The sequence below is a fragment of the Somniosus microcephalus genome, chromosome 11, assembly GCF_052327205.1.
Source record: "Somniosus microcephalus isolate GS21.2 chromosome 11, FLI_Smic_1.0, whole genome shotgun sequence".
Taxonomy (NCBI): Eukaryota; Metazoa; Chordata; class Chondrichthyes; order Squaliformes; family Somniosidae; genus Somniosus; species Somniosus microcephalus.
This window is the reverse complement of record NC_140997.1, coordinates 226,582,039-226,609,825: the sequence shown is the minus strand read 5'-3', so window position 1 is coordinate 226,609,825 and position 27,787 is coordinate 226,582,039. Positions and strand designations below refer to the sequence as shown.

The window sequence follows — 27,787 nt, the reverse complement described above, 5'->3', positions numbered from 1 at the left end:
GCTACCGTACCCCTGACTGTGCCACAGGATGTTCTGAAGCTTGTTTTCTGTTTTGACTAAGTCTTCCATTTACATTAGTGTTTTTTTTTTTGAAGTAATTAAAATTTCATAGCTTTGTCCGTGTGTAATGAGGGGGCTGGCTACTTTTAGTTCTAAATCAGTCGGGTGCCTGACACGCACTGGAACCCATCACCGTGCTAAAGAGTCTCCAAAACAAGTTGCTGAGATATCCAGCGGGGTAAAGTTTAAATTGGAATCCGTTTTAGTTCTGCATCCCTTAATACCCCTGCCGAACAAAAATCTTTCGAGCACAGTTTTGCAATTTTCAATTGACCTCCAGCCTCAACAGCTTTTTTGGGAGCAGTGTGATCCAGATTTCCGCTACTCTTTGTGTGAAGAAGTGCTTCCTGACTTCACCCCTGAACGGCCTGGCTCTAATTTTCAGGTTAATTGGCCAGGTATGGGGCATGCACATACTCCCTATAGAGAGACACATAACTTGCTCAAGTCAGGAGAACTTACATAGGGTATACGGCACAGAAACAGGCCATTCGGCCCAACCAGTTCATGCCGGTGTTTATGCTCCACTCGAGCCTCCTCCCGTCTTTCCTCATCTAACTCGATCAGCATAACCCTCTATTCCCTTCTCCCTCATATGCTTATCTAGCCTCCCCTTAAATGTATCTATACTATTCGCTTCAACCACTCCCTGTAGTAGCGAGTTCCACATTCTCACCACTCTCTGAGTAAAGAAGTTTCTTCTGAATTCCCTATTGGATTTCTTGGTGACTATCTGGTATTGATGGCCTCTAGTTATGCTCTTCCCCACCAGTGGAAACATTCTCTCTGTGTCTACTTGATCAAAACCTTTCATAATTTTAAAGACCTCTATTAGTTCACCCGTCAACCATTTTTCAAGAGAAAAGAGACCCAGCCTGTTCATCCTTTCCTGATATGTATACCCTCGCAACTGTCAAGGTTGAGAGACATCAAAGCATATATGGAAGCACTGCTGGAGTTGAACCAACTGAAACCATGCTGCTTACTAGCTCGGAGCACTGGTTAGCTTTCTGCTGCTTGTTTAGTTAACGTACGAAAATGACAGGCAGGAAAAGACTATCTGGTCCATCAAGCCTGCCCACACAGTTGTGATAGAAACATAGAAGATAGGAGCAGGAGTAGGCCATTCGGCCCCTCGAGCCTGCTCCGCCATTCAATGCGATCATGGCTGATCATCCAAATTCAGTACCCGGTCCCTGCTTTCTCCCCATACCCCTTGATCCCTTTAGCCTTAAGAAATATATCCAACTCCTTCTTGAATATATTTAATGAATTGGCCTCTACTGCCTTCTGTGGTAGAGAATTCCACAGGTTCACCACTCTCTGGATGAAGAAATTCCTCCTAATTTCTGTCCTAAAAGACCTACCCCCTATCCTTCGACTGTGACCCCTGGTTCTGGATTCCCCGACCATCGGGAACATCCTCCCTGCATCTAGTCTGTCCAGTCCTGCCAGAATTTTATAAGTTTCAATGAGATCCCCTCTCATTCTTCTAAACTCCAGCAAGTACAAGCCCAATCGACCCAATCTCTCCTCATACGTAATTCCTACCATCCCAGGTATCAGCCTGGTGAATCTTCGCTGAACTCCTTCCATGGCAAGAATATCCTTCCTCAGATAAGGCGACCAAAACTGCACACAATACTCAAGATGTGGTCTCACCAAGGCCCTGTACAACTGTAGCAAGACATCCTTGTTCCTGTACTCGAACCCTCTCGCTATGAAGGCCAACATACCATTTGCCTTTTTAACTGCTTGCTGCACCTGCATGCTTACCTTCAGCGACTGGTGCACAAGGACACCCAGTTCTCGTTGCACTTCCCCTTCTCCCAATCTATTGCCATTCAGATAATAATCTGCCTTCCTGTTTTTGACACCAAAGTGGATAACCTCACATTTATCCACATTATATTGCATCTGCTATGCTTCTGCCCAATCACCCAACCTGTCCAAATCATCCTGTAGTTTCTTGGCATCCTCCTCACAGCACACAAGTCCACCCAGCTTTGTGTCATCTGCAAATTTGGAGATATTACATCTAGTTCCCTCGTCTAGATCATCATCGTGAAGCATGAAGATTAGAACCCCAACCCCCAGACAGAGAGGCATAAAAACCAGGGAAAAAGCAAGGCCAATTAGGCGATCGAAAACTCGACCAGGAGATCACATTGGCCATGCTTATATTGCCTGGTATTTCACCTACCTTTTAGAAGACTCGATCTCCAACACCAGCCAGGACCCAGCCCCTTTATAAGGTTTGCAGAGAGTCTGCACTCACCACACGAACCGGCAACTTGTTCCAACAGTCTACTATCCTCTAGGAAAAGAAGACCCGTCGAACATCTAGCCTCGCCCTACCCTTGAGTAATTTATACGCATGACTCCTGGTAAGGTTAGTATACGCGTTGAGACATTGGGCTTCAGATAATTCTGGAAGTCAATGTGAAGAATCGTAGCCCACAGTGAATGGTCTAGACCATCCCCCCCCCCCCCCCCCCCCCCGGCCCACAGTGAATGGTCTAGACCATCTCCCCCCCCCCCCCCGGCCCACAGTGAATGGACTAGACCATCCCCCCCCCCCGGCCCACAGTGAATGGTCTAGACCATCCCCCTCCCCCGGCCCACAGTGAATGGTCTAGACCATCCCCCCCCCTCCCCCGGCCCACAGTGAATGGTCTAGACCATCTCCCCCCCCCCCCGGCCCACAGTGAATGGACTAGACCATCCCCCTCCCCTGGCCCACAGTGAATGGTCTAGACCATCCCCCCCCCCCCCCCCCGGCCCACAGTGAATGGACTAGACCCCCCCCCCCCCCCCGGCCCTGTTGATGACCCAGGCTGGCTGGTTAATCAGTAGCACCCTGGAGTACTGCAGATCTGCCTAACCCTCGATTGGATTACTGAATCTGAAGTTCCAATCATTGATTGATTTCCTACATTACAACAGTGGCTACACTTCAAAAACTACTTTGATGGCTGTAAAGCGCTTTGGGATGTCCTGAAAGTTGTTACATGAAAGCATTTTATTTTTAATTGCTCAGCCTCCTTGACCCCAGAGCCACTTACACCCCCTCCACCAACAAGGACAGTCTCCAGTTGGTCATTAGACAATTGACAAACATGAGCGAGCCCTTGGCAGGCAGGCAGGCAGACAGACAGCATAAACCAGGAGCCCCGCGTGAACGGCAAGCTGAGCGGCGCAACTCACCATGAAACTTGTGCGGGTATAGCCACCATCCCGCCCCCCGCGACCACAGCTGGCTCCAGAGTGAGGAGTGTCCAGCGATCAGAACTAACCTTGCGGTTCTGGGATCTGACTGTCCCCCCCCCCCCCCCCCCCCCGGCTTGGCACACGACAGCTCCGGCAATGGAAAACCGGATGTACAAAGCAGCGGGTATAAGCCAGGCTAAACATCTATTTTCTTGCCAGACCCAAGCCTGTTTGGACCTTGTCAATTGAACTGTGCAAACCCTCCCAATATGTGTAACTCCAAGTACAGGAAACTTTTTTTTATCCGGCACCGACGGGACCGACGTGGTGCCGGTTCATCAAAAATTCCGGATAACCGAAAGCTATAGTAAAAGATACGGAGAGCTGAGAGCTCCGTATAAAACAACAAACCCTGTGGCCACAAGTTTCAAGCGTCTCTGTAGCTTAGCAACAGCTGCAGCCACACCCTTGCACAGCAACAGATCGAGGAAGGCAAGTAATAAAACTTACCTGAACCTACTCCTGAGTTTTGCCGGTTAACCGAGATTTCCGGTTATTTAGGTGCCGGTAAATCGGAAGTTTCCTGTAGCAGGTCATTTGTAATGGACCACAGAACCCTGGAATGAACGATGATCAGTAAAATTGTCTTCACTCATAACAAAAATGTTTCACTACAAATGTTTTATTAAACATTCAAGTTATGTTCATTTAAGCTGGAAGAGTAACCACCGTTTCCTCTTTGTGCAGGGGGAGTGGCTGTTGCTGTACAATTATATTATTCCATTCAGAGAAGTACTTTGCCAGACTACACAGTCCTTGAGTTCAGCTGCAGGGATTCGCCTGACCGTCAACACTGAAACAGTAAGTAGAACCGATGAAGAAGGGCTTTCATTTCAAACTGAAATGTCTTCAAGACTTTTATCGTAGATTCTTACAGCACAGAAGGAGGCCATTCGGCCCATCATTGCCAGTGCCGGCTCTTTGCAAGAGCGATCCAATTAGCCCCACTGTTTCCAAACTCACCTAACTGCACTGCATTAGTTTCATGTTTTACACGTGCCTAAGTGCGTTAGAATGCCAGGTACCCAGGCTGTTTCACAGTGTCAAGCACCCTGGTGGATGAACTGAAGTTGTTGTTGAACACATGGGAGTACGATATTGTTGCTATCACGGAGACATGGTTGAGGGAGGGTCAGGACTGGCAGCTAAATATTCCGGGGTATAGAATCTTCAGGCGAGACAGAGGGGGGTGTAAAAGGGGAGGGGGTGTTGCAATATTAATTAAGGAGTCTATTACTGCTGTAAGGAGGGATGATATATTAGCGGGTTCCTCTAATGAGGCCATATGGGTAGAACTTAAAAACAAAAAGGGGTCAAGCACCTTGCTGGGAGTGTACTATAGGCCCCCAAACAGTCAGGGGGAGATAGAGGAACAGATATGCAGGCAGATATCAGAAAAGTGTGAAAATAATAGGGTAGTAATAGTGGGGGATTTCAACTTCCCCAATATAAATTGGGATAGTCAGAGTGTGAAAGGCTTGGAGGGAGCAGAATTCTTAAAGTGCATCCAGGAAAGCTTTTTGAGCCAACATGTAGAAAGTCCTACAAGAGAGGGGGTGGTACTGGACCTAATTCTAGGGAATGTAGCCGGGCAGGTGGTGGAAGTGTCTGTAGGAGAGCATTTTGGCGATAGTGACCACAATTCGGTGAGATTTAAGGTGGTCATGGAAAAAGACAAAGACGGCCCGGAAATCAGGGTTCTAAATTGGGGGAAGGCCGATTTTAATAAGATAAGACAGGATCTGGCAAAAGTGGACTGGGAGCAGCTACTTATAGGAAAATCCACATCAAAACAGTGGGAGGCTTTCAGAAGGGAAATAGAGAGAGTACAACACCAACATGTTCCTGTAAAGGTCAAGGGTGGGACCAACAAACAAAGGGAACCTTGGATGACAAAGGATATACAAAAATGCATTAGGAATAAAGGGGGGGCTTTTGGCAGTTACAAAAGACCAAAGACGGTGGAAGCCCTAGAGGAGTATAAGAGGTGCAGGGGCATACTTAAAAAGGAAATTAGGAGGGCGAGGAGGGGCCATGAAATAACACTGGCGAGCAAAATAAAGGAAAATCCTAAGATGTTTTATAAGTATATTAAGGGCAAGAGGATAACCAGGGAAAGGGTAGGGCCCATTAGGGACCAAAGTGGCAAGCTGTGTGTAGAGCCAGATGAAGTAGGTGGGGTTTTAAATGAATTTTTTGCCTCAGTGTTCACTATGGAGAAAGACGATGTAGACATAGAAGTCGGGCAAGGGGACTGTGACATACTTGAACATATTAGCATCGAGAGGGAGGAGATACTAGCGGTTTTAGCAGGCCAAAAAGTGGATAAATCCCCAGGCCCGGACGAGATGTATCCCAGGCTGTTGTGTGAGGCAAAGGAGGAGATTGCAGGGGCTCTGACACAAATTTTCAGAACCTCTCTGGCCACAGGGGATGTACCAGAGGACTGGAGAACAGCTAACGTAGTACCATTATTCAAGAAGGGTAGCAGGGATAAACCAGGGAATTACAGGCCAGTGAGCCTAACATCTGTGGTAGGGAAATTATTGGAAAAAATTCTGAGGGACAAAATTAGTCTCCACTTGGAGAGGCAAGGATTAATCGGGGATAGTCAGCATGGCTTTGTCAAGGGTAAATCATGTCTGACCAATCTGATTGAATTTTTCGAGGGGGTGACTAGGTGTGTGGATGAGGGAAATGCTGTGGATGTGGTTTACATGGACTTCAGTAAAGCTTTTGACAAGGTCCCGCATAGGAGACTGGTCAAGAAGGTAAGAGCCCATGGGATCCAGGGGGCCTTGGCGCGTTGGATCCTAAACTGGCTGAGTGGCAGGAGGCAGAGGGTGATGGTCGAAGGTTGCTTTTGTGACTGGAAGCCTGTGTCCAGTGGGGTACCTCAGGGATCGGTGCTGGGTCCCTTGCTGTTTGTGATCTACATTAATGATTTGGATGAGAATGTAAAGGGTATGATCAGTAAGTTCGCGGATGACACGAAAATTGGTGGGGTGGTAAATTGCGAGGAGGAAAGCCTCAGGCTACAGGACGATATTAACGGGTTGGTCAGATGGGCGGAAAAGTGGCAAATGGAATTTAACCCGGAAAAGTGCGAGGTGATGCATTTTGGACGGACAAATAAGGCAAGGGAATACACAATGAGTGGTAGGACCCTAGGAAGTACAGAGGGTCAGAGGGACCTTGGTGTACATGTACATAGATCCCTGAAGGCAGCGGAACAGGTAGATAAGGTGGTTAAAAAGGCTTATGGGATACTTGCCTTCATTAGCAGAGGCATAGAATATAAGAGCAGGGAGGTTATGATGGAGCTGTACAAAACGCTGGTGAGGCCACAGCTGGAGTACTGTGTGCAGTTCTGGTCGCCTCACTATAGGAAGGATGTGATTGCTTTGGAGAGGGTGCAGAGAAGATTCACCAGGATGTTACCTGGGATGGAGCGCCTCAGCTATGAAGAAAGACTCAACAGGCTGGGGATGTTTTCCTTGGAGCAAAGGAGGCTGAGGGGGGACCTGATTGAGGTGTACAAAATGATGAGGGGCATAGATAGGGTAGATAAAGAGGAACTTTTCCCCTTAGTAGGGGGGTCAATAACAAGGGGGCACAGATTCAGGGTAAGGGGCAGGAGATTTAGGGGGGATTTGAGGAGGAACTTTTTCACCCAGAGGGTGGTTGGAAGCTGGAACTCACTGCCTGAAAGGGTGGTAGAGGCAGGAACCCTCACAACATTCAAGAAGCATTTGGATGAGCACTTGAAATGCCATTGCATACAAGGCTATGGACCAAATGCTGGAAAATGGGATTAGACTGGACAGGGAGGGATGGGCGGCGCAGACACGATGGGCCGAAGGGCCTCTTTCTGTGCTGTAAAACTCTATGACTCTATGACCCTGTGGCTTGAAATGCAGTCTATTTAACATTGATGTACTGAACAAGAAAAATCAAGTCTTGTACATAAACGACAGCATCTAAAAGCCACACCTTATGTCCCAGCGATTCTACAACTCCAGATTGCGGATCATCATCTGCTCCACCATTGAGGGCTGGTCTTTTCAGTCACTACCGCCCCTTCTGTTTGGAATGCTCTCCCTAAAACACCTCCCCTGCCTTCCTCTCTCCTTCCCTTAAAGCTTCTTGAGCCTCTCCAACTGTTCTTCCCCTCCTCTCCTCCCCTCCCACCTCCACTTAATCTCCCAGCTCCTTCACGGTGTCCTCGCCCCCTGGGAAGGACTACATATAATTGCAGGTTGTTGAGGTGTCAGTCGTGCCCAGTGCTAGCGTTCTCGCCGCCGAGTCGGAAGGTTGTGGTTCAAGTCCCACTCCAGGGTCTTGAGCGCAAAAATCTAGGCTGACCCTGCAGTGCAGTGCTGAGGGAGTGCTGCATTGTTGGAGGTGCCGTCTTTCGGATGAGCCCTCTTGGGGACGTAAAAGATCCCACAGCCTTGTTCAAAGAAGAGCAGGGAAGTCCTTCCAGAGTCCTGGCCAACATCTATCCCTCAACCAACACCTAAAACAGATGATTGGTTATTATCACATTGCTGTTGGTGGGACCTTGCTGTGCGCAAATTGGCTGCCACGTTTCCTACATTACAACAGCGACTACACTTCAAAAAGTGCAGTACTTTGTTGGCTGTAAAGCATTTTGGGACATCTTGAGGTTGTGAAAGGCGCTACTCTTTATTAATTATTGAATACTCGTCCCATTATAACTTGTGTTTTAGGTGTGCAAGTTTCTTGTAAACCTCAGCATGGATTTCAGCTCCTATTACAACCGTGTGCACATCCTTGGAGTAAGTATCAATATTATAACTTAATCCTTCCACTGTCACTGTGTACTGTCCAATCAAATTCAATGGTGGGTGGCTCTCATTCATAGGGCTGAGAGCTAGAATCTCAGTATTGACCTCACCATTTGAAGATTGTTTGTTTCTCTTTTTATTTGAGATTCCATCTGCTCTTCCTCCCCCCCAATTTAATTCTCTTTCTGACCCCCTTTTGGTTTGCCTTTTTCTTTACTACCCCCCCCCCCCCCCTTTTGATTTGAATCTCTCTACCCTCTCTCTCCCTTTTTTGGTTGAATTCTCTCTTCCCCTCTACCTCTTTTGGATTGTCTTTTACTTCCCTTCTCCTCTATTTTTGGTTTAAGTGTCTCTTCCCCCTCTCTCCCTTCCTCTTTCCCCCTTAATTTCTCCCATCTTCTGAAGGTGCTATCTCTTGCTGGGATTCAGTGCTATAGGTACCAGACGCCCTCATATACCTCACCCAAGTGGTCATTTTTGTGTGTCAGCCTTGATCATAAATGTGGCAGCAGCAATCAGGAGCACGAATCCTGGCTGATTTCTCCTCCTCCTCCTCGCCCGCCCCCATCCCTAGCCCAAGGTGGAGGAACCAGAAGAGTTTCGAAAAAGTGCATTTCTTAAAAATTCAGATTAAAAGTAAGAGAGCCTATGACGAGACCTGCTCTTAAAAGTAGCGCTGCTGCCACGGTTATTAAGAGGAGGGTTGGTTAGCTACAGTCAGAAAGATGCAAATACCTTTGCCGGATCCATTCTATCTTTAGCAAGGCTGCTCTCTACGCTGTACTCCAGCACCTTTATTGTTAATAATATCCTGACTCTTCAATTTGATTAAAAATTCCTTTGGAGAAAGATCCCGCTGACAGATCGGATTCAACAATAGAATCTGTTTACGCCCATCGTTGGAGGTGGGGGATAAGGTTTCATTGAAAGTGAAGGTTAACACAGTGACACTGTACCCGGTCGGTTCACCATCCATCACTACAGTGCCTCTCACAACACGTAGATGTGTTGCTAGGTCACCAGTACTAATCAAATAAAAAATCATTCACAAGCCAACAAACTCCTTGGAGCAGAGAGAAGGCTAAGAGGAGACTTGATAGAGATGTTTAAAATCATGAAGGGTTTGGATAGAGTAAATAAAGAGAAACTGTTTCCATTGGCTGAAGGGTCGATAACCAGAGGGCCCAGATTTAAGGTGATTGGCAAAAGAACCGAAGGCAACGTGAGGAAAAACCTTTCTACGCAACGAGTGGTTAGGATTTTGAATGCGCTGCCTGATAGGGCGGTGGATACAGAGTCAATAGTAGCCTTCAAAAGGGAATTGGATAAATACTTGAAGGAGAAAAAAATTGCAGGGATATGGGGAAAGAGCGGGGGAGTGGGACTAACTGGATTGCTCTTCAAAAGAGCCGGCACAGGTTCAATGGGCCCAATGGCCTCCCTCTGTGCTGTACTATTCAATGATTCTATGCAACAACAAAAAGTCCACGGTGCTGGGATTTGAGATTGGGAGGGAGAGAAACAGTGAAATACAGAGCCGAGCACTAGCTCTGAAGTTAAATTTCAGTGGGATGTGCAAAGCTCAAAGTCCAGATTCACTATAGTCCTAAACACGGAACCTGCCGTGAGCCAAGCAAACCACATGACTCTCAAGACGTGGGGGTGGTGGGGCGGAGATGAAAGAGTGAAATTCCTCCAATCGATAATTTTGGTTAAAAGGTCATCACACATTTTTAAGGGGAAGCTAGATAAGTGTGTGAGGGAGAAAGGAATATGATGATAGGGTGAGGTGAAGTAAGGTGGGAGGAGGCTCGTGTGGAGCACAAACACCGGCACGGACCAGTTCGGCCGAATGGCCTATTTCCGTGCTGTAAAATTTTAGGTAATTCTAAACAGGTACAAAATGGGAAATTAAAATCGAACAGATTAATTTCGCTCGAAGTTTGTCAAATGAACATTAGCTGATTCACCGGGAGCTGGGGAATATTAGTACTCCAGCCTCCAGACCACAGCCCCCAGCTCCACTCAACTCCACCGTGGATTTATGAAATGACCTAATGTTTGCTGTGCGCTGCCATGGTTTTTCAAACGCAGGCAACAGGTTAGACACCATTTCCCAGGAGAGCCTGGTGCGTTTATGGGATGTGGGCATCACTGGCAAAGCCAGCATTTATTGCCCATCCCTAATTGCCCCCGAGAAGGTGGTGGTGAACCGCCTTCTTGAACCGCTGCAGTCCGTGTGGTGGAACCAGGGAGAGGCAAGATGCTGGTTGAGAACCGCTCTCTATACGGTGAGAAGCCAATCTTGGCTGTGCCGTTAAGTGAAGGCCAGATGCACTGCTATGGTTGGGGCAAAATAGGAGGAAAGAGAAGGGGTGGGGTGAGGGAAAGAGAGAAAGCAGTGTGTGGGAGGGTCACTATCTACCTCCCCTCCCTTTCCCTCAGCAACAACATAGCAGACTCACCCTGCACTATTCTTTCAGGCAGGAGATGATAGTCATAGAGTTATACAGCACAGAAAGAGGCCCTTCGGCCCATCGTGTCTGCGCCAGCCATCAAGCCCTGTCTATTCTAATCCCATTTTCCAGCACTTGGTCCGTAGCCTTGTATGCTATGGCGTTTCAAGTGCTCATCTAAATGCTTCTTGAATGTTGTGAGGGTTCCTGCCTCTACCACCCTTTCAGGCAGTGAGTTCCAGATTCCAACCACCCACTGGGTGAAAATGTTTTTCCTCAAATCCCCTCTAAACCTCCTGCCCCTTACCTTGAAACTATGCCCCCTGGTTATTGACCCCTCTACTAAGGGGAAAAGTTCCTTTCTATCTACCCTATCTATGCCCCTCATAATTTTGTACACCTCAATCAGGTCCCCCCTCAGCCTTCTCTGCTCCAAGGAAAACAACCCCAGCCTGTCCAGTCTCTCTTCATAGCTGAAGCGCTCCAGCCCAGGTAACATCCTGGTGAATCTCCTCTGCACCCTCTTCAATGCAATCACATCCCTCCTATAGTGTGGCGACCAGAACTGCACACAGTATTCCAGCTGTGGCCTAACCAGCGTTTTGTACAGCTCCATCATAACCTCCCTGCTCTTATATTCTATGCCTCAGCTAATGAAGGCAAGTATCCCATATGCCTTCTTAATAGAGCAGCACAGGCTTGCTGCTTGCCCTTAGGAGATGGTACCCAGAGGAAAAAGTAATAATCTGTTTCTCTGGATTTACTGGAATAGTGTAGATCACTCGCCATGTGCAGCTCAGATTTTTACTGCTACTCCGTGTTAAAGGTGACTTCTGACTCCACAGGAACCGTTGGAGCACTTGTTCAACCAGATGTTCGCTCGCCTACAGCTGATGAAAGCGATGAGAGAAGTGTTTCATACAGCACTGGGTACACTCCACATCTCACCGCCAAGCCAGCTCTGAGAATCCAACCTGCTGCGAGTTCCGTACCTCGCCACCAAGTCGGTCTCCATCTTCCACCATCAAGTCAGCCAGTAACCCTGCCCCAGACCTGCCTGAACAGAGCAGAGCAGCCTCGACAGCCCAATGTCAGTGTAATGTCTCTGCTTGGACCTCCTCCACATAGTCAGATGTGACCATATTCCTTACGTTAATGGGATGTCAAAAGGCAAAGCAGTCTGGTGTTAGACATCCTCCGTATTCCAGCACTCCCGTTAGAAGCTGCTACCTTCTGCACATCATCCATCTGTCCCAGGAGCATGCATCACAGCTCACCAGAATCGGGGGCAGGCGCTAGGTGGCCATGGTCGCAAAGTTACTTCTGAAGATGGGCTCTCTGGTTCATCTCACTGTTGAAAGGAGAACTTCAGTATTGGGCATTGTCCCACAGCTCAGCACGCACCACCTCGCCATAGTAACAACAATCATTTCTGTCCGCCATGACCTAGAAACATAGACGTAGAAACATAGAAGATAGGAGCAGGAGTAGGCCATTCGGCCCCTCGAGCCTGCTCCGCCATTTAATGAGATCATGGCTGATCATCCAATTTCAGTACCCGGTCCCTGCTTTCTCCCCATACCCCTTGATCCCTTTAGCCTTAAGAAATATATCCAACTCCTTCTTGAATATATTTAATGAATTGGCCTCTACTGCCTTCTGTGGTAGAGAATTCCACAGGTTCACCACTCTCTGGGTGAAGAAATTCCTCCTCATTTCTGTCCTAAATGGCTTACCCCTTATCCTTAGACTGTGACCCCTGGTTCTGGACTCCCCGACCATCGGGAACATCCTTCCTGCATCTAATCTGTCTAGTCCTGTCAGAATTTTATAAGTTTCAATGAGATCCCCTCTCATTCTTCTAAACTCCAGTGAGTACAAGCCCAATCATCCCAATCTCTCCTCATACGTCATTCCTGCCATCCCAGGTATCAGCCTGGTGAATCTTCGCTGAACTCCTTCCATGGCAAGAACATCCTTCCTCAGATAAGGCGACCAAAACTGCACACAATACTCAAGGTGTGGTCTCACCAAGGCCCTGTACAACTGCAGCAAGACATCCAAGACCTACTCTTGATCTGAACAGATTCCATTTTCTTTGTACTGATCTATCCCAGCTGTAGTTTGTAATAAAAAGTGAACTTTTTCCTTTTTAAACATTGCAATTGGTCTTGGAGACACACACACACGCACGCACGCAGAGTTTGACAGTGAAAGAAAAGAAAGACTTGCAACTCTATAGCGCTTTTCACGACCACTGGACATCCCAAAGCGCTTTACAACCAATGAAGTATTTTTTGAAGTGTAGCCACTGTTGTTGTATCCGTGTGTTAATAGAGACACTGAAGGCAGGAGTTAGTTTCACAGGTGTTTACTGAACAAAGTTTGGAGGTGAACTAACTGATACAACACAATATACAGGCTTATATAGCCCGAGTGGCCATTACCGGCATTACACAGGGGGCTCTTAAAGGCACATACACTACAATTCCTCCCCTTTTAGCCAACCAGTACATAATATTTTAAGTAATCATTAATTACATGTTACAAGAACAATAATCTATACATTGCTGCAGTTAATCAATTATAAGTCAGTCTCTCTGGCGGCTTCCTGACTTGGTCCAGATAACGCCTCGGTGGTGTAGTAGTTTCTGGTGGTGTAGTAGGTTCTTTTGGCAAAGCTGATTCGGCTTGAATGCCAGTGTCGGGTTCATCTGGTTCCAGTATCACCGGATCGGAGGTAGATACTATGGGTATCTCTACTTCATCATTAGGCGTATAGAGTTGTGTAGGTTGTCCCTTTTCAGATGACTCTATGATCTGGTCAGCATGGCGCCTTATTATGCTTTCTCCAATGTCCACGGTATACATCAGCGGTCCTAGTCGTGTGCAAATAGTTCCAGGCTGCCATTTTTCGGTACGGTAGTCCCGGGCCAAAACTTGTTGACCTATCTGGAAGGTTCTAGTTGGCCTTTCATTCATGCCTTGAAATTGCCAGTTCGCCACGTCCCTTCTGATGTTTGGCTTGATCAAATCCAGCCGGCATCTTAGGCTTCTACTGAAGAACATCATGGCGGGAGTTTGGTTTGTAACCACATGTGTTGCATTCCTGTATGCAAACAAGAAGTTATCTACCTTATGCTGAAGTTTTATGTCTTCATTACCCATGGCCTTTATGGCCTTCTTGAAGGTCTGGACAAACCTTTCAGCCAATCCATTGGTGGCGGGATGGTATGGGGCGGACGTGTAGTGCTTAACCCCATTGTTTTTTAAGAACTTCCTGAATTCTTCGGACACAAATTGCGGTCCATTATCAGAACAGATCTGTTCAGGCAGCCCATTCCTGGCAAATATGGTCCTTAATACTGTGATGGTTTTTTCCGTGGTGGTGGAGGACATCTTTATTACCTCCGGCCACTTGGAGTGTGCATCAACCGCGATTAAGAACATTGAGTCCATAAATGGACCAGCAAAGTCGATGTGTACCCTTTGCCATGGAGATGAGGGCCACTCCCATGGATGTCGAGGGGCTTGTGGTGGAGCGTTTTGGACCTTCTGGCATCCTAGGCAGCTCTTGGTCATTTCTTCGATGTCTCCATCGATACCTGGCCACCATACAAACGCCCTGGCTAGGTTCTTCATTTTCACTCCACCCAGATGCCCGCCGTGAAGCTCCTTTAGCACTTTATCCTGTAGTTTGGGTGGAATCACCACTCTGGATCCACACATCAAGGTTCCTCGGCACACTGACAGCTGTTCTCCTCTTTGCGAGAATGCTGGCAACAGTGGTTCGCCATGTGCTGGCCATCCCTTCACTGTTAAATCGTAGACCCGTGAGAGAGTCGGGTCATTTCTCGTTTCCCTTTCAATGGCAGAATTTGTTACTGGTAGAGTGGAACATCTCCGCTGGGTCTACTGTAGGTGCCTCTTCTACCGTTGGCAATGGTAGGCGCGATAAACCGTCAGCATTCCCATGCTGTTTTGATCCTTTGTATTCCATGTCATATTGGTGTGCCCCTAGAAAAAGGGACCATCTCTGTAGCCTTTGCGCTGTCATAATGGGAACACCCTTTTTAGGGTTGAATATGGAGATGAGGGGTTGATGGTCAGTCAACAAGGTAAATTTTTGTCCGTGTAGGTAATGGTTGAATTTCTTCACTCCCCATACCAGGCTGAGTGCTTCCCTGTCGATTTGGGCATAGTTACGCTCAGCTGCGTTCAATGAGCGTGACGCAAAAGCTATCGGCCGTTCCGAGCCATCAGGGAATCTATGCGATAATACCGCTCCTACGCCGTAAGGGGATGCATCGCACGCCAGTCTGATTGGCAGTGATGGGTTGTAATGAGCCAAAACTTCCTCGGACGTGATTAAGTCTTTGCATTTATGGAAGGCACGTTTACAGTCTTCGCTCCATTTCCAAATTACTCCTGTTTGTAGCAGTTCATTAAGAGGGTGCAGAAGAGTTGATAAGTTCGGTAAAAATTTATGATAGTAATTTATCAATCCCAGGAACGACCTTAATTGTGAAACATTTTCAGGTGCTGGGGCTTTTATGACCGCTTCAATTTTTTCAGGTGACTTATGCAACCCTTCCTTATTAATTATGTGGCCACAATATGATATTTGTTTCTGGAAAAATTCGCACTTGGGGCGATTTGCTCGTAGGCCCCGTTCTCTCAGCCTAGTGAGCACCTGCTCCAAATTGGCAAGGTGCTCGTTGTAGTTTTCTCCTGTTACAAGGATGTCGTCTAGGTAGCATTGAGTCCCCGGAATCTCTTGGAGGACTTGCTCCATAGCTCTTTGCCAGATAGCTGGAGCTGATGCTACTCCGAAAACCAGTCGATTGTACTGGTACAGGCCTTTGTGTGTATTTATCGTGAGATACTTTTTAGAGGCCTCTTCAACCTCCATCTGTAGATATGCCTGTGCCAAGTCAATTTTGGTGAAACGTTTCCCTCCGGATAGTGAGGCGAAAATATCTTCTATCCTCGGAAGAGGATACTGTACCGTGTGAAGGACCGGGTTTACAGTCACCTTGAAGTCTCCACAGATGTGAATTTTTCTCTGTTCTTCAGATTTATCATTATTCAACGTTTTCTTCATGACCGGGACGATGGGTGTTGCCCACTCGCTCCAATCTATCTTGGATAATACGCCTGCCTTTTCCAAATTCTCCAGCTCTGCCTCGACTGCTGGACGAATTGTGTATGGCACCGGCCTTGCCTTAAAAAACTTGGGAATTGCCGCATCTTCCACTTTTATTGAGGCGGTGATGCCTTTCAAGGTTCCTAGTTTCTCTTGAAACAATTCCTTGGCGTTGGCCAAGATGTCTTTTAATCGTTCAGGTATGACGTCATCATCATTTTTTTCCTTACTGGTCACCGTCAGTGCCTGAATGGAGTGCCAGTCTAAACGTATCTTCCTGATCCATTCACGTCCCAACAGCGGTGGACCACCATCTTGTAGAACGTATAAATACAATTTCTGTATTTCCTTGCCGTTGTATACAACAGGCACCCTTATTTTTCCTTTGGGGTATACTTTCTGCCCCGTATATGTTTTCAAGATAATGGATGTGTCTTTTAAAGGTATATGCGGAAATAGCCGCTCGTAATCCCGTCGATTTATGACGGTCAGAGCTGATCCTGTATCTAGCTCCATTTTAACTGGGGACCCTGCTATTGTGAGGGTAACCCAAATGGTCTGGTAATCTTCTTTGGCAATTACATTATGTAATTTGAGACAGCTTAGTCTCTTGTTTCCGGAGTCGCTACCGCTCTTCTGGTCTTCGGAGCTACTTTCCGTCATCATTTGTACCTTTCTGTACTTTTCTTTATTGATTTTTTTTTTCCTGTCCGTGGAATTTTTTTTTCCAGATCGGCATACCCGTGTAATGTGTCCAATCTTTCCGCATTGCCTGCATGCTTTGTCCTTGAACCAGCAGTCCCTCTGGTCATGGGTGGATCTGCCGCAGCGATAACATCTCTCGAAACCCTGTGTCATTTCATGGGTGCCGAAGTCCTGTGTCTTTTGCTGTATCTCTGCAGCTCCTCTTGCGGCTGCTTCGTATGATACAGCCATACTGAAAGCCTTGTCCAGTGTCAAATCTTTCTCAGAAAGCAGCCTTTTCTGTGTTCCTTCACTTAGGAGACCGCAGACGAATTTGTCTCGAAGAGAATCTGCCAGTCCTGCCCCGAATTGGCAGTGGTTTGATAGCTTTCTTAATTCGGTGAGGTAATCAGCGTTACTTTCATTCTTGTGCTGATTCCTCTTGAAGAATTTGAATCGTTCCGCTATCAGCAGCAGTGTTGGGTTTAAGTGCTCCTGTAGGGTATCAACAATTTCCTTTAAAATTCTTGTCCTTTGGTTTGGCTGGAGTGATTAAGTTTCGTAACAGCCCGTATGTCTTTGCGCCCATTAGATTTAGAAGTACTGACGCCTTTTTATAATTTTCTATTCCATTTGCTGTGCAATATACCTCCACTCTTTCCACATATGTAGTCCAATCCTCTATCGTTATCAAAAGCATCAATATTGCCAGCGTTAGGCATCCTGGAAAAAAAATGGCGCTTCCCGCGCTTTCCTTTCTTTCCTGCAGAAAAAATATGGCACTCCCCGCGCTTTCCCGCCGCTGCTGCTGCTGACGACGCTGTTTTCCGCGTTTTTAAAATTTTTTTATTTAAACAGGTGGAGACTCGTTCCTGCCGGACTCTCTGGGACTTTTCCCCCCCCTGCTAGGTCCGAACGCCGACCTGCTTTGCAGCGCCGGCCGTCTCCCGAGTGCTCCCCCCCCCGTCTGTTTCTGCTTGTCTCCGCCTTCGCTGCTTGGCCTCGCTGCAGAGCCAGCCGATGGAGCCCCAGCCCGCTGCCCAGGAAGGATTATTGCAGTACCTGCCACCAGCTCGGCTAGCTGGTGAAACCACAGTTTGTTTTTTCTTGCTTTTCTTCGACTTTGGACGTCTGAGGAATCGATGTCCTTGAGGTGCTGCCGAATTGCAGGTAAGTCCGTTTCCAATTCGTCGCCACTGTTGTGTCCGTGTGTTAATAGAGACACTGAAGGCAGGAGTTAGTTTCACAGGTGTTTACTGAACAAAGTCTGGAGGTGAACTAACTGATACAACACAATATACAGGCTTATATAGCCCGAGTGGCCATTACCGGCATTACAGTACACAGGGGGCTCTTAAAGGCACATACACTACAACTGTTGTAATGTAGGAAACTTGGCAGCTAATTTGTGCACAGCAAGCTCCCACAAACAGCAATGTGATAATGACCAGATAATCCAGCTGGGTGGGACTGCACTCGCCTGGTTCCATTCTTATCTTTCTAATCGTAGCCAGAAAAATCACCTGCAATGGCTTCTCTTCCCACTCACGCATCGTTACCTCTGGGATCTATCCTTGGCCCCCCTCCTATTTCTCATCTACATGCTGCCCCTTGGCGACATCATCCGAAAACACACCGTCAGTTTCCACATGTACGCTGACGACACCCAGCTCTACCTCTCAACCACTTCTCTCGACCCCCTCCACGGTCTCTAAACTGACCCACTGTCCAACATCCAGTACTGGATGAGCAGAAACTTTCTCCAAGTAAATATTGGGAAGACCGAAGCCATTGTCTTCAGTCCCCGCCACAAACTCCGTTCCCTATCCACCGACTCCATCCCTCTCCCTAGCATTTTTTAAAAATTTGTTTTTATGGGATGTGGGCGTCGCTGGCAAGGCCAGCATTTATTGCCCATCTCTAACTGCCCTCGAGAAGGTGGTGGTGAGCCGCCGCCTTGAACCGCTGCAGTCCGTGTGGTGAAGGTGCTCCCACAGTGCTGTTAGGTAGGGAGTTCCAGGATGGTGTGCGACTTGGAGGGGAACTTGGAGGTGGTGGTGTTCCCATGCGCCTGCTGCCCTTGTCCTTCTAGGTGGAAGAGGTCGCGGGTGTGGGAGGTGCTGCCGACGAAGCCTTGGTGATGTATAGCTAATCCATTGCTAATCACTTAACATAAGTTCACATCTTGTGCTCAAACTCACAGAGAAAGTTCCAGCGTCTTTCCTTTGTCGCTTTCTTAAAAATTTCTTCCACAATCTACCCTCACCTAGTCCATGCAGCATCTCTTAGCTAAGAGGGCGCAGTGATGGTCTGGTCTCGGTTCTGCCTGAATTGGCTATGGGGAGATGGGTCGGATGGGTTGACGTGAAGGACGACCAAAACTTGCCAGTGAAAGTGTGCGTGGTATCCTAGTCTTACAACATCCTTACTGTTCTGCAGCAATATTCCCTCTTTTTTTGGATGCGGGCTGCCCGTCCCATTCAAACTCCTTGACCAGGAGTGGGCAAAGCAGCTCCCACATCCTACCAGCTGCATGAACTTATCTGCTTGCTTCAAAAATAAATCTTTAAATCTGCAGCCTGATAAATCCCACTCCCAGAATCGGGCCAAATCTGCAGGCCCCATTGGGTTACGTGGAGAGGCACTGGGGACTAGGAATTCTAAATGGCAGGTTTCCATCAGGCAGCAGGTTTACTTTTAAAAGCCATTCATATACAGGAAACTCTTTTATCCGGGACCGGCGTGGTGCCGGTTTATCAAAAAGTCTGGATTACAGAGAGGTATAGTTAATAGGTACAAGAGCTCCGTACACAGCAACAAATCCAGGCTTCCCTGTTGCTTAGCAACAGGTGCAGGAACCCCGGCCACAGACCAAGCGTCCCTGTTGCTTAGCAACAGGTGCAGGAACCCCGGTTACACAGCCACAGATCCAGGAACGGCCACTAATATGAAGTAAAACTTACCTGAACCTACTCCTGCATTTTGCCGGTTAACAGAGATTTCCGGTTATTTAGGTGCCGGTAAATCGAGAGTTTCCTGTATGTCTGTACAGGACACTGGAGGCATGAGGGGAAAGTGGGCTTTGCACAAAAGATTATTCTGTAGTCTATCCTTTCCCCTTTAATACTCCATTAATTTCTTTCGTACTTAAATTCCCTCTTCATGTTATCAACAAGCTGACTTCTAATATCCTCTCGCCCTCAAATATGATCAGTAATCTTCAAGTGAGCGCTTTGCTGAACACCTCCCGTCAGTCTGCAAGCATGACCCTGAGCTTCCGGTCGCTTGCCATTTTAATTCCCTGTCCCACTCTGACCTCGGCCTCCTGCACTGTTCTAATGAAGCTCGAGGAACAGCAGCTCATCTTTCGATTAGACACTTTACAGCCTTCCGGACTCAACATGGAGTTCAACAATTTCAGATCATGACCTCTGCTCCCATTTTTTCGGACAGCAGGTGCTGGTAATGATTCTGCTGTTGCCATTTACACCTCCTCTAGACCCAACTTCTGTTTCTTGTCCCATTACCCACCCGCTTTTGCCTCGCACCATCATCCTTTTTGACATTTAATCTCTCCTGCCACCCTTTTGTTCTTTACTCCTCTCCCCCCTTTCCCTGCCTCTATTTGCTTAAAAACCTGTTACATCTCTAACTTTTTCCAGTTCTGACGAAAGGTCATCGACCTGAAACGTTGGCCTCGATTTTCATTAAGCCGTGGAGTCGGGATTGGAGGCGTGCGGGGGGTTATATTCCCGAAATCAGGATTCCCGAAATTGGGGGTCCCGACCCCATCCCGCCCCCAACCCGCCTCCATACCAATTTCAAAGGAGGCGGGTACCCGCCCCGCACTGGGACCCGCCTCCCCGAGGCGGGAAGGGATTAGTGCCAATTAACTGCCTGTTAACAGGTAGTTAACAGGCAATTTTTAGCCTAATCCCTATTTTTAATGTTGAAGTGTGGGATTCCCGACAGCTCCAAACCACGCCAAGTTAGAGGAGGCGGACCGTCGGGATGAAGGGCTTAGAGGGGTTGAGATGTCCGGTGTTCAGGTGAGTGATGGGTGCATGAGTGCAAAGGTAAGTGTGTTTGGTGTGTCTAAAGTGATTAAATAAGTTTTACATACATTTTCTTACCTTTTCAGCCTTCCTTTAGGTTTGGGGAGTCCCTCATCTCACTGGCACAGAAAGCAGAATGGCTGCGATCTATCAAAAGTGACAGCCTGCAGCCTTCTGTGCAGGAGAGATTTCTAACTGAGTCTGTGGAGAAGGACTCAGGTTAGAAGTAAGACTGTCAGTGTTTGACAGCTTCAAACAGCTGTGAAACACTGATATTTCATCTGTCAAAAAGTCTTGACAGATGAAATTTCAGTCTGTGACGTCACCTGTTGCCGGGTGGCCCTTAATTGGCGGGCTCAACAAGGTCAATCAAGTTAAAATCGCGTGGATTGGCCACATCCCGAAAGTTGTAGTCCCGCCTCCTTCCCGACTTCTGAATGAAAATCACCCCCGTTAACTCTCTTTCTTTCTCTCCACGGATGCTGCCTGACCTGTTGAGTGTTTCCAGCATTTTCTGTTTCTATTTCAGATTTCCATCATCCACGGTATTTTGCTTTTGTTCTACACAAATTAAACCGAGGTCCCGTCTGCTCTCTCAGCTGGGCGTAAAAGATCCCATGGCACTATTTGAAAGACCGAACAGGCTTGGGCTCTTTTCTCTAGAAAAGAGAAGGCTAAGGGGTGACCTGATCGAGGTCTTTGAGGTTATGAAGGGGTTTAATAGGGTAGATGTAGAGAAGGTGTGGCCATGGTGATGCCATCGCTGGCCTCCCGGGCAGCAATGTTGTCGGGTGCTGATGCCCTGTGTCCAGTGCAGCATCAGGTGAATGCGGAGAAGGTTGGTGATGTTGGTGTTGGAGCTGATCGTGGAGGGATTTAGAGGACCAAGGTGAGATTTTTTCAAGGGCATTTTGCTGGAATAGACGGCAGCTGAAGTTGAGATGATGGAAGCAATCTGTCAATGGTGAGAGAGCTTGCTCCAAGGAGGTGACAGTGGATAGAGAGTTTACTCCAAACACTTCCAAACTGCATAAAGCTCAAAAGTGGATTGGGAAAATAGATTAAAGGGTAAGACGATACATGATCAGTGGTGTACATTTAAGGAGTTATTTTACAACTTCCAAAAAATATATATTCCACTGAGAAGAAAAGGGTGTAAAAGAAAAGACAGCCATCCGTGGCTAAGTAAAGAAATTAAGGAGAGTATTCGACTAAAAACAAGGGCATATAAGGTAGCCAAATCTAGTGGGAGGATAGAGGATTGGGAAAACTTTAAAAGACAGCAAAAAATAACAAAAAGATTGATTAAGAAAGGGAAGATAGATTATGAAAGTAAATTAGCAAAAAATATAAAAACAGATAGTAAGAGTTTTTATAGTTATATAAAAAGAAAAAGGGTGGCTAAAGTAAATGTTGGTCCCTTAGAGGATGAGACCGGGAAATTAATGGTGGGAAATATGGAGATGGCAAAAACACTGAATGAATATTTTATATCAGTCTTTACAGTAGAAGACACGAAGAATATCCCAACACTGGACAAACAGGGGGCTAAAGAGGGGGAGGAGCTAAATAGGATCAAAATCACTAAGGAAGTGGTACTCGGTAAAATAATGGGACTCAAGGCGGATAAATCACCTGGACCTGATGGCTTACATCCTAGGGTCTTGAGGGAAGTGGCGGTAGGGATTGTGGATGCATTGGTAATAATTTTCCAAAACTCCCTGGACTCGGCAAAGGTCCCGGCAGACTGGAAAACTGCTAATGTAACACCCTTATTTAAAAAGGGCAGTAGAGAGAAGGCTGGAAACTATAGACCGGTTAGCCTAACATCTGTGGTAGGTAAAATTTTGGAGTCCATTATTAAGGAGACAGTAACAGGACATTTGGATAATCATAATTTAATAGGACAAAGTCAGCATGGTTTTATGAAGGGGAAGTCATGTTTGACAAATTTGCTGGAGTTCTTTGAGGAAGTAACATATAGGGTGGATAAAGGGGAACCAGTGGACGTAGTGTATTTAGACTTCCAGAAGGCATTTGACAAGGTGCCACACAAAAGATTATTGCTTAAGATAAAAAATCACGGGATTGGGGGTAATATTCTGGCATGGATAGAGGATTGGCTATCTAACAGAAGGCAGAGAGTTGGGATAAATGGTTCATTCTCAGACTGGCAATCAGTAACTAGTGGTGTTCCGCAGGGGTCAGTGCTGGGTCCCCAACTCTTTACAATCTATATTAACGATTTGGAGGAGGGGACCGAGTGTAGCATATCAAAGTTTGCAGGTTATACTAAGATGGGAGGGAAAGTAGTGAGTGAGGAGGACATAAAAAACCTGCAAGGGGACATAGACAGGCAAAGTAAGTGGGCAGAGATTTGGCAGATGGAATACAATACTGGAAAGTGTGAGGTTATGCACTTTGGCAGGAAAAATCGTAGAGCAAGTTATTATCTTAATGGCAAGAAACTGGAAAGTACTGAAGTACAAAGGGATCTGGGGGTCCTGGTGCACGAAACTCAAAAGGTTAGTATGCAGGTGCAGCAAGTGATTAAGAAGGCCAATGGAATGTTGGCTTTCATTGCTAGGGGGATAGAATATAAAAATAGGGAGGTATTGCTTCAGTTGTAGAAGGTATTGGTGAGACCGCACCTGGAATACTGCGTACAGTTTTGGTGTCCATACTTAAGAAAGGACATACTTGCTCTCGAGTCAGTACAAAGAAGGTTCACTCGGTTAATCCCGGGGATGAGGGGATGGACATATGAGGAGAGGTTGAGTAGATTGGGACTCTACTCATTGGAGTTCAGAAGAATGAGAGGCGATCTTATTGAAACATATAAGATTGTGAAGGGGTTGGATCGGGTGGATGCGGGGAGGATGTTCCCGATGATGGGTGAAACTAGAACTAGGGGGCATAGTCTTAGAATAAGGGGCTGCTCTTTCAAAACTGAGATGAGGAGGAACTACTTCACTCAGAGGGTGGTAGGTCCATGGAATATGCTGCCCCAAAAAGCTGTAGAAGCTACATCATTACATAAATTAAAACAGAAATAGACAGTTTCCTAGAAGTAAAGGGAATTAAGGGTTACGGGGAGCGGGCAGGAACTTGGACATGAGTCTAGGTTCGGATCGGTCATGGCCCTGTGAGTAGCGGAGGGGGCCCAGGGGCCGTGTAGCCTGATCCTGCTCCTATTTCGTGTATCTAATTCTGTTAGATTCAGGAGATTGTTCTGTGATAGTAGATTGGCGGTTAGGATCAGATCAGCCATGATCTTATTGAATGGCGGAGCAGGCTCGAGGGGCCGATTGGCCTACTCCTGCTCCTATTTCTTATGTTCTTATGTCTTCCAAGTCCTGAAAGCTCAAGCTTCTGACATTGGAAAGTGACCAGCTGTGAAATGGTAGCTCTCATACCACTTTTGCAGCTGTCACTTATTTACAGCAATGCGGAGACACAGAGAACCCGACCTACTTACCCGACGTGATCTCCGAACGACGTGAACCTTATTTAAAAACTGGTAAAATAGGAGTAGGCTGGCAAAATAGTAGTTAACAAGTGTTTAATAAGCATTTAACTATCTTAAATGCCTCCCCACCGCTTGGTGTCGGGTCTGTTTTGAAATCGCAGACCCGACACTTTGGAAACTTACACGGAGGCGGGTTTGGAGCGGGCACCCAACCAGCTGTCAATCATTTCGATTTTGACAGCGGACCCACCTCCAAACCCGCTGAGCGCCGGCAAAATCGCGGTACAGAGTGAGACGGAGAGGGTACACAGAGTGCGACGGAGAGGTACACAGAGTGCGACGGAGAGGTACACAGAGTGCGACGGAGAGGTACACAGAGTGCGACGGAGAGGTACACAGAGTGCGACGGAGAGGTACACAGAGTGCGACGGAGAGGTACACAGAGTGCGACGGAGAGGTACACAGAGTGCGACGGAGAGGTACACAGAGTGCGACGGAGAGGTACACAGGGTGCGACGGAGAGGTACACGGTGCGACGGAGAGGTACACAGAGTGCGACGGAGAGGTACACAGGGTGCGACGGAGAGGTACGCGGTGCGACGGAGAGGTACGCGGTGCGACGGAGAGGTACACAGGGTGCGACGGAGAGGTACACAGGGTGCGACGGAGAGGTACACAGGGTGCGACGGAGAGGTACACAGGGTGCGACGGAGAGGTACACAGAGTGCGACGGAGACAGAGAGAAAAAGATAGAGTGAGTCCTGATTGTGCTTCTCGATTTAACGGTTCACCCCGCACTCAGTATAACCTACTCAGTCCCGTCTTGTGGCACTGATTCGCCGGCTCTGTCCCACACAGACAATAAAAAGTTGACCATATTGCAAGACACACTGGCACCTGTCAGTATGAGCTTGAAGCTTTCGTTTTCACTCGTGGGTTACAGAGATCTATTCCCGGCCCGCCCGTCACGTGTTTCTCTCCGGTTCAGACCGTTCAAAACTCACTTGACAAAAAAAAAGCTCGAGAGAAAGAAGACTGACTTCGAGTTGGATTCAAACAGGAATGAAAGGACAGTGCACCACCCGGTTCACAGTCAAAATTATTTGGTCAGTTATATTGCAGAACTTAACTTGTGCACAGCAAGGAAAGAAAGACTTGCATTTATATAGTGTCTTTTATGACCTCAGATCGTCCCAAACACATCACAGCCAATGAAGTACTTGTGAAGTGTAGTCACTGTTACAATGTAGGGAAACACAGCAGCCAATTTGCGCACAGTAAGATCCCACAAACAGCAATGAGATAAATGACCATATAATCTGTTTTGATGGTATTGGTTGAAGGATGTATTTTTTTATTCGTTTTTATGGGGTGTGGGCGTTGCTGGCGAGGCCGGCATTTATTGCCCGTCCGTAGTTACCCTGGAGAAGGTGGTGGTGAGCCGCCTTCTTGAACCGCTGAAGTCCGTGTGGTGAAGGTACTCCCACAGTGCTGTTAGGGAGGACACCAGGGGAGCACTGGAAAGTGCCCCTAGGATCTTTTAAATCCACCCGAGAGGGCAGACGGGACCTACGGTTTAATGTCTCATTTGAAAGACGGCACCTCCGACAGTGCAGCACTCCCTCAACACTGCACTGGGAGTGTCGGCCTAGACTATGGGCTCAAGTCTTGAAGTGAGACTTGAACCCACAACCTTCTGACTCAGAGGGGAAAGAGTGCTACCCGCTGAGCCAAGTCTGACACCTATGTCCTGTTACCCAGAATCTGCAGCAAATAGAAGCAATGGCCCCAATATTTACGTGTTCTGAGCGGAGTTCTGGATGGGGGAAGTACGGGTTTCCTGCACATCCCGCAGATATTTACCGCAGGACGGCGTTTCATTTTTTTTCTGCAGATTTGCTGCCCGACAGCCAGCCGGGTTCAAAATAAAAAGACTGTAAAAAATGGAGGCAGGCCGCCTCCTTAAAAGCTGTTACCGACCGACCCGGCTCCCGAGAGCGGATTGATGCCTGCCCCCCACCCCCCATCCCGCCCCGTTAAAACCGGAAGTGGGCGGGTTCGGGTCGGGTTTGAAATTTAAAATGTTTTCATCTTCTCACCCGACCCAAACCCACTCGTTCTTGGAGGTTAAAATTCCCCCCCACGCAACCCCGCGTCAATGTTCCATTTAAGCTGCGCGGCCACTCTGGACCTCCCGCACAGCCGGCTCTTCAATGTGAAAAACCACATGTGTGCGGTTCTCTGGGCCATGCAGCACCTTAAAGGGGCCGCGCACCCATAAAAAAATTAACGGGAACATTCCCCCTCCCCCCATCCCACATAAAAATACAATCTTATAAAATGGATTTCTCAACAGCAAATGTCAGAACACGTGACAGAGGAATTTGAGTAAACAACGGAAAACAGTCCAAAAACCCAGCAAGAATGCCATATATAGAGAGGCATTGGCGAGAAATGCTTGTGTAAAGGCTGCAAAACACGTGAGAGGCACCGGGGCAGGGGCGGAACAGAACATTTTGGAAGCACAAGGCAGGTTAGCTATATTAATGACTTGGATGAAGGGACCGGGTGTACTGTAGCCAAATTTGCTGATGATACAAAGATAGGTGGGAAAGCAAGTTGTGAGGAGAACACAGAGTCTGCAAAGGGATATAGACAGGTTAAGTGAGTGGGCAAGAATTTGGCAGATGGAGTATAATGTGGGAAAATGTGAGGTTATCCACTTTGGTAGGAAAAATAAAAAAGCAAAATATTATTTAAATGGAGACTACAGAATGCTGCGGTACAGAGGGATCTGGGGGTCCTCGTACATGAAACACAAAGAGTTAACATGCAGGTACAGCAAGTAATTAGGAACGCAAATGGAATGTTGGCCTTTATTGCAAGGGGGATGGAGTATAAAAGTAGGGAAGTCTTGCTACAACTGTACAGGGTGTTGGTGAGACCACACCTGGAGTACTGCGTACAGTTTTGGTCTCCTTATTTAAGGAGGGATATTCTTGCATTGGAGGCAGTTCAGAGAAGGTTCACTCGGTTAATTCCTGAGATGAAGGGGTTGTCTTACGAAGAAAGGTTGAGCAGGTTGGGCCTATACTCATTGGAGTTTAGAAGAATGAGAGGTGAACTTATTGAAACATATAAGATTCTGAGGGGGCTCGACAGGGTAGATGCTGAGAGGATGTTTCCACTCGTGGGGAATCTAGAACTCGGGGGGCATAGTTTCAGAATAAGGGGTCACCCATTTAAAACGGAGATGAGGAGGAATTTCTTCTCTCAGAGGGTCGTGAATCTTTGGAATTCTCTTCCCCAGAGAGCTGTGGGGGCTGGGTCATTGAATATATTTAAGGTGGAGATAGACAGATTTTTGAAAGGTAAGGGAGTCGAGGGTTATGGGGAGCGGGCAGGGAAGTGGAGTTGAGGCCAAGATCAGATCAGCCATGATCTTATTGAATGGCGGAGCAGGCTCGAGGGGCCAAATGGCCGACTTCTGCTCCTATTTCCTATGTTCTTAGTCAGCTTCTGTGGAGAGAACAGACGAGTCGTTTCGGGCTGGGGCTTTCGGACAGTTTGAAGAAGGGCCTTTGTGCAGTACGTTTGGGCCGGGTGTGAAGGGTCGGAGTGTGCGGTTAGTCGTCGCCTCTAGCCCAGGCATTTTATCCAATTACACCAATGATATTCCCGAGTCACCGTTAGTATAAAAAATGCAGCAATGAAGAGGTAAAGGATTAAATGTTTCACTACTCTATGGAGTGCTCTCGTCTGTCCCTCTGAGCCTGTTTCTGGTGAGTAGGCTGGGTGTGAAAGAGACTGTTGAACAAGGATTGCCGGTTTCACAG

At 47.4% G+C, this 27,787-nt stretch overlaps 1 protein-coding gene across 3 annotated transcripts in view; it reads left to right on the top strand.

Annotated features, from left to right (window-relative positions):
• dalrd3 (DALR anticodon binding domain containing 3) overlaps positions 1 to 27,787 on the top strand; it is an 89,357-nt gene that overhangs the window by 32,974 nt on the left and 28,596 nt on the right. For 2 of the 3 annotated variants that reach the window (XM_086002069.1, XM_086002071.1), the window contains exons 11-13: positions 4,018 to 4,131; positions 8,064 to 8,132; positions 11,443 to 12,754. In XM_086002069.1, coding sequence (XP_085858195.1) covers positions 4,018 to 4,131; positions 8,064 to 8,132; positions 11,443 to 11,562 — 303 coding nt within the window. In that variant the 3' untranslated portion in view covers positions 11,563 to 12,754. Of the gene's footprint in view, positions 1 to 4,017; positions 4,132 to 8,063; positions 8,133 to 11,442; positions 12,755 to 27,787 lie in introns of those variants that run through there. The other variant, XM_086002070.1, reaches the window with a different exon arrangement.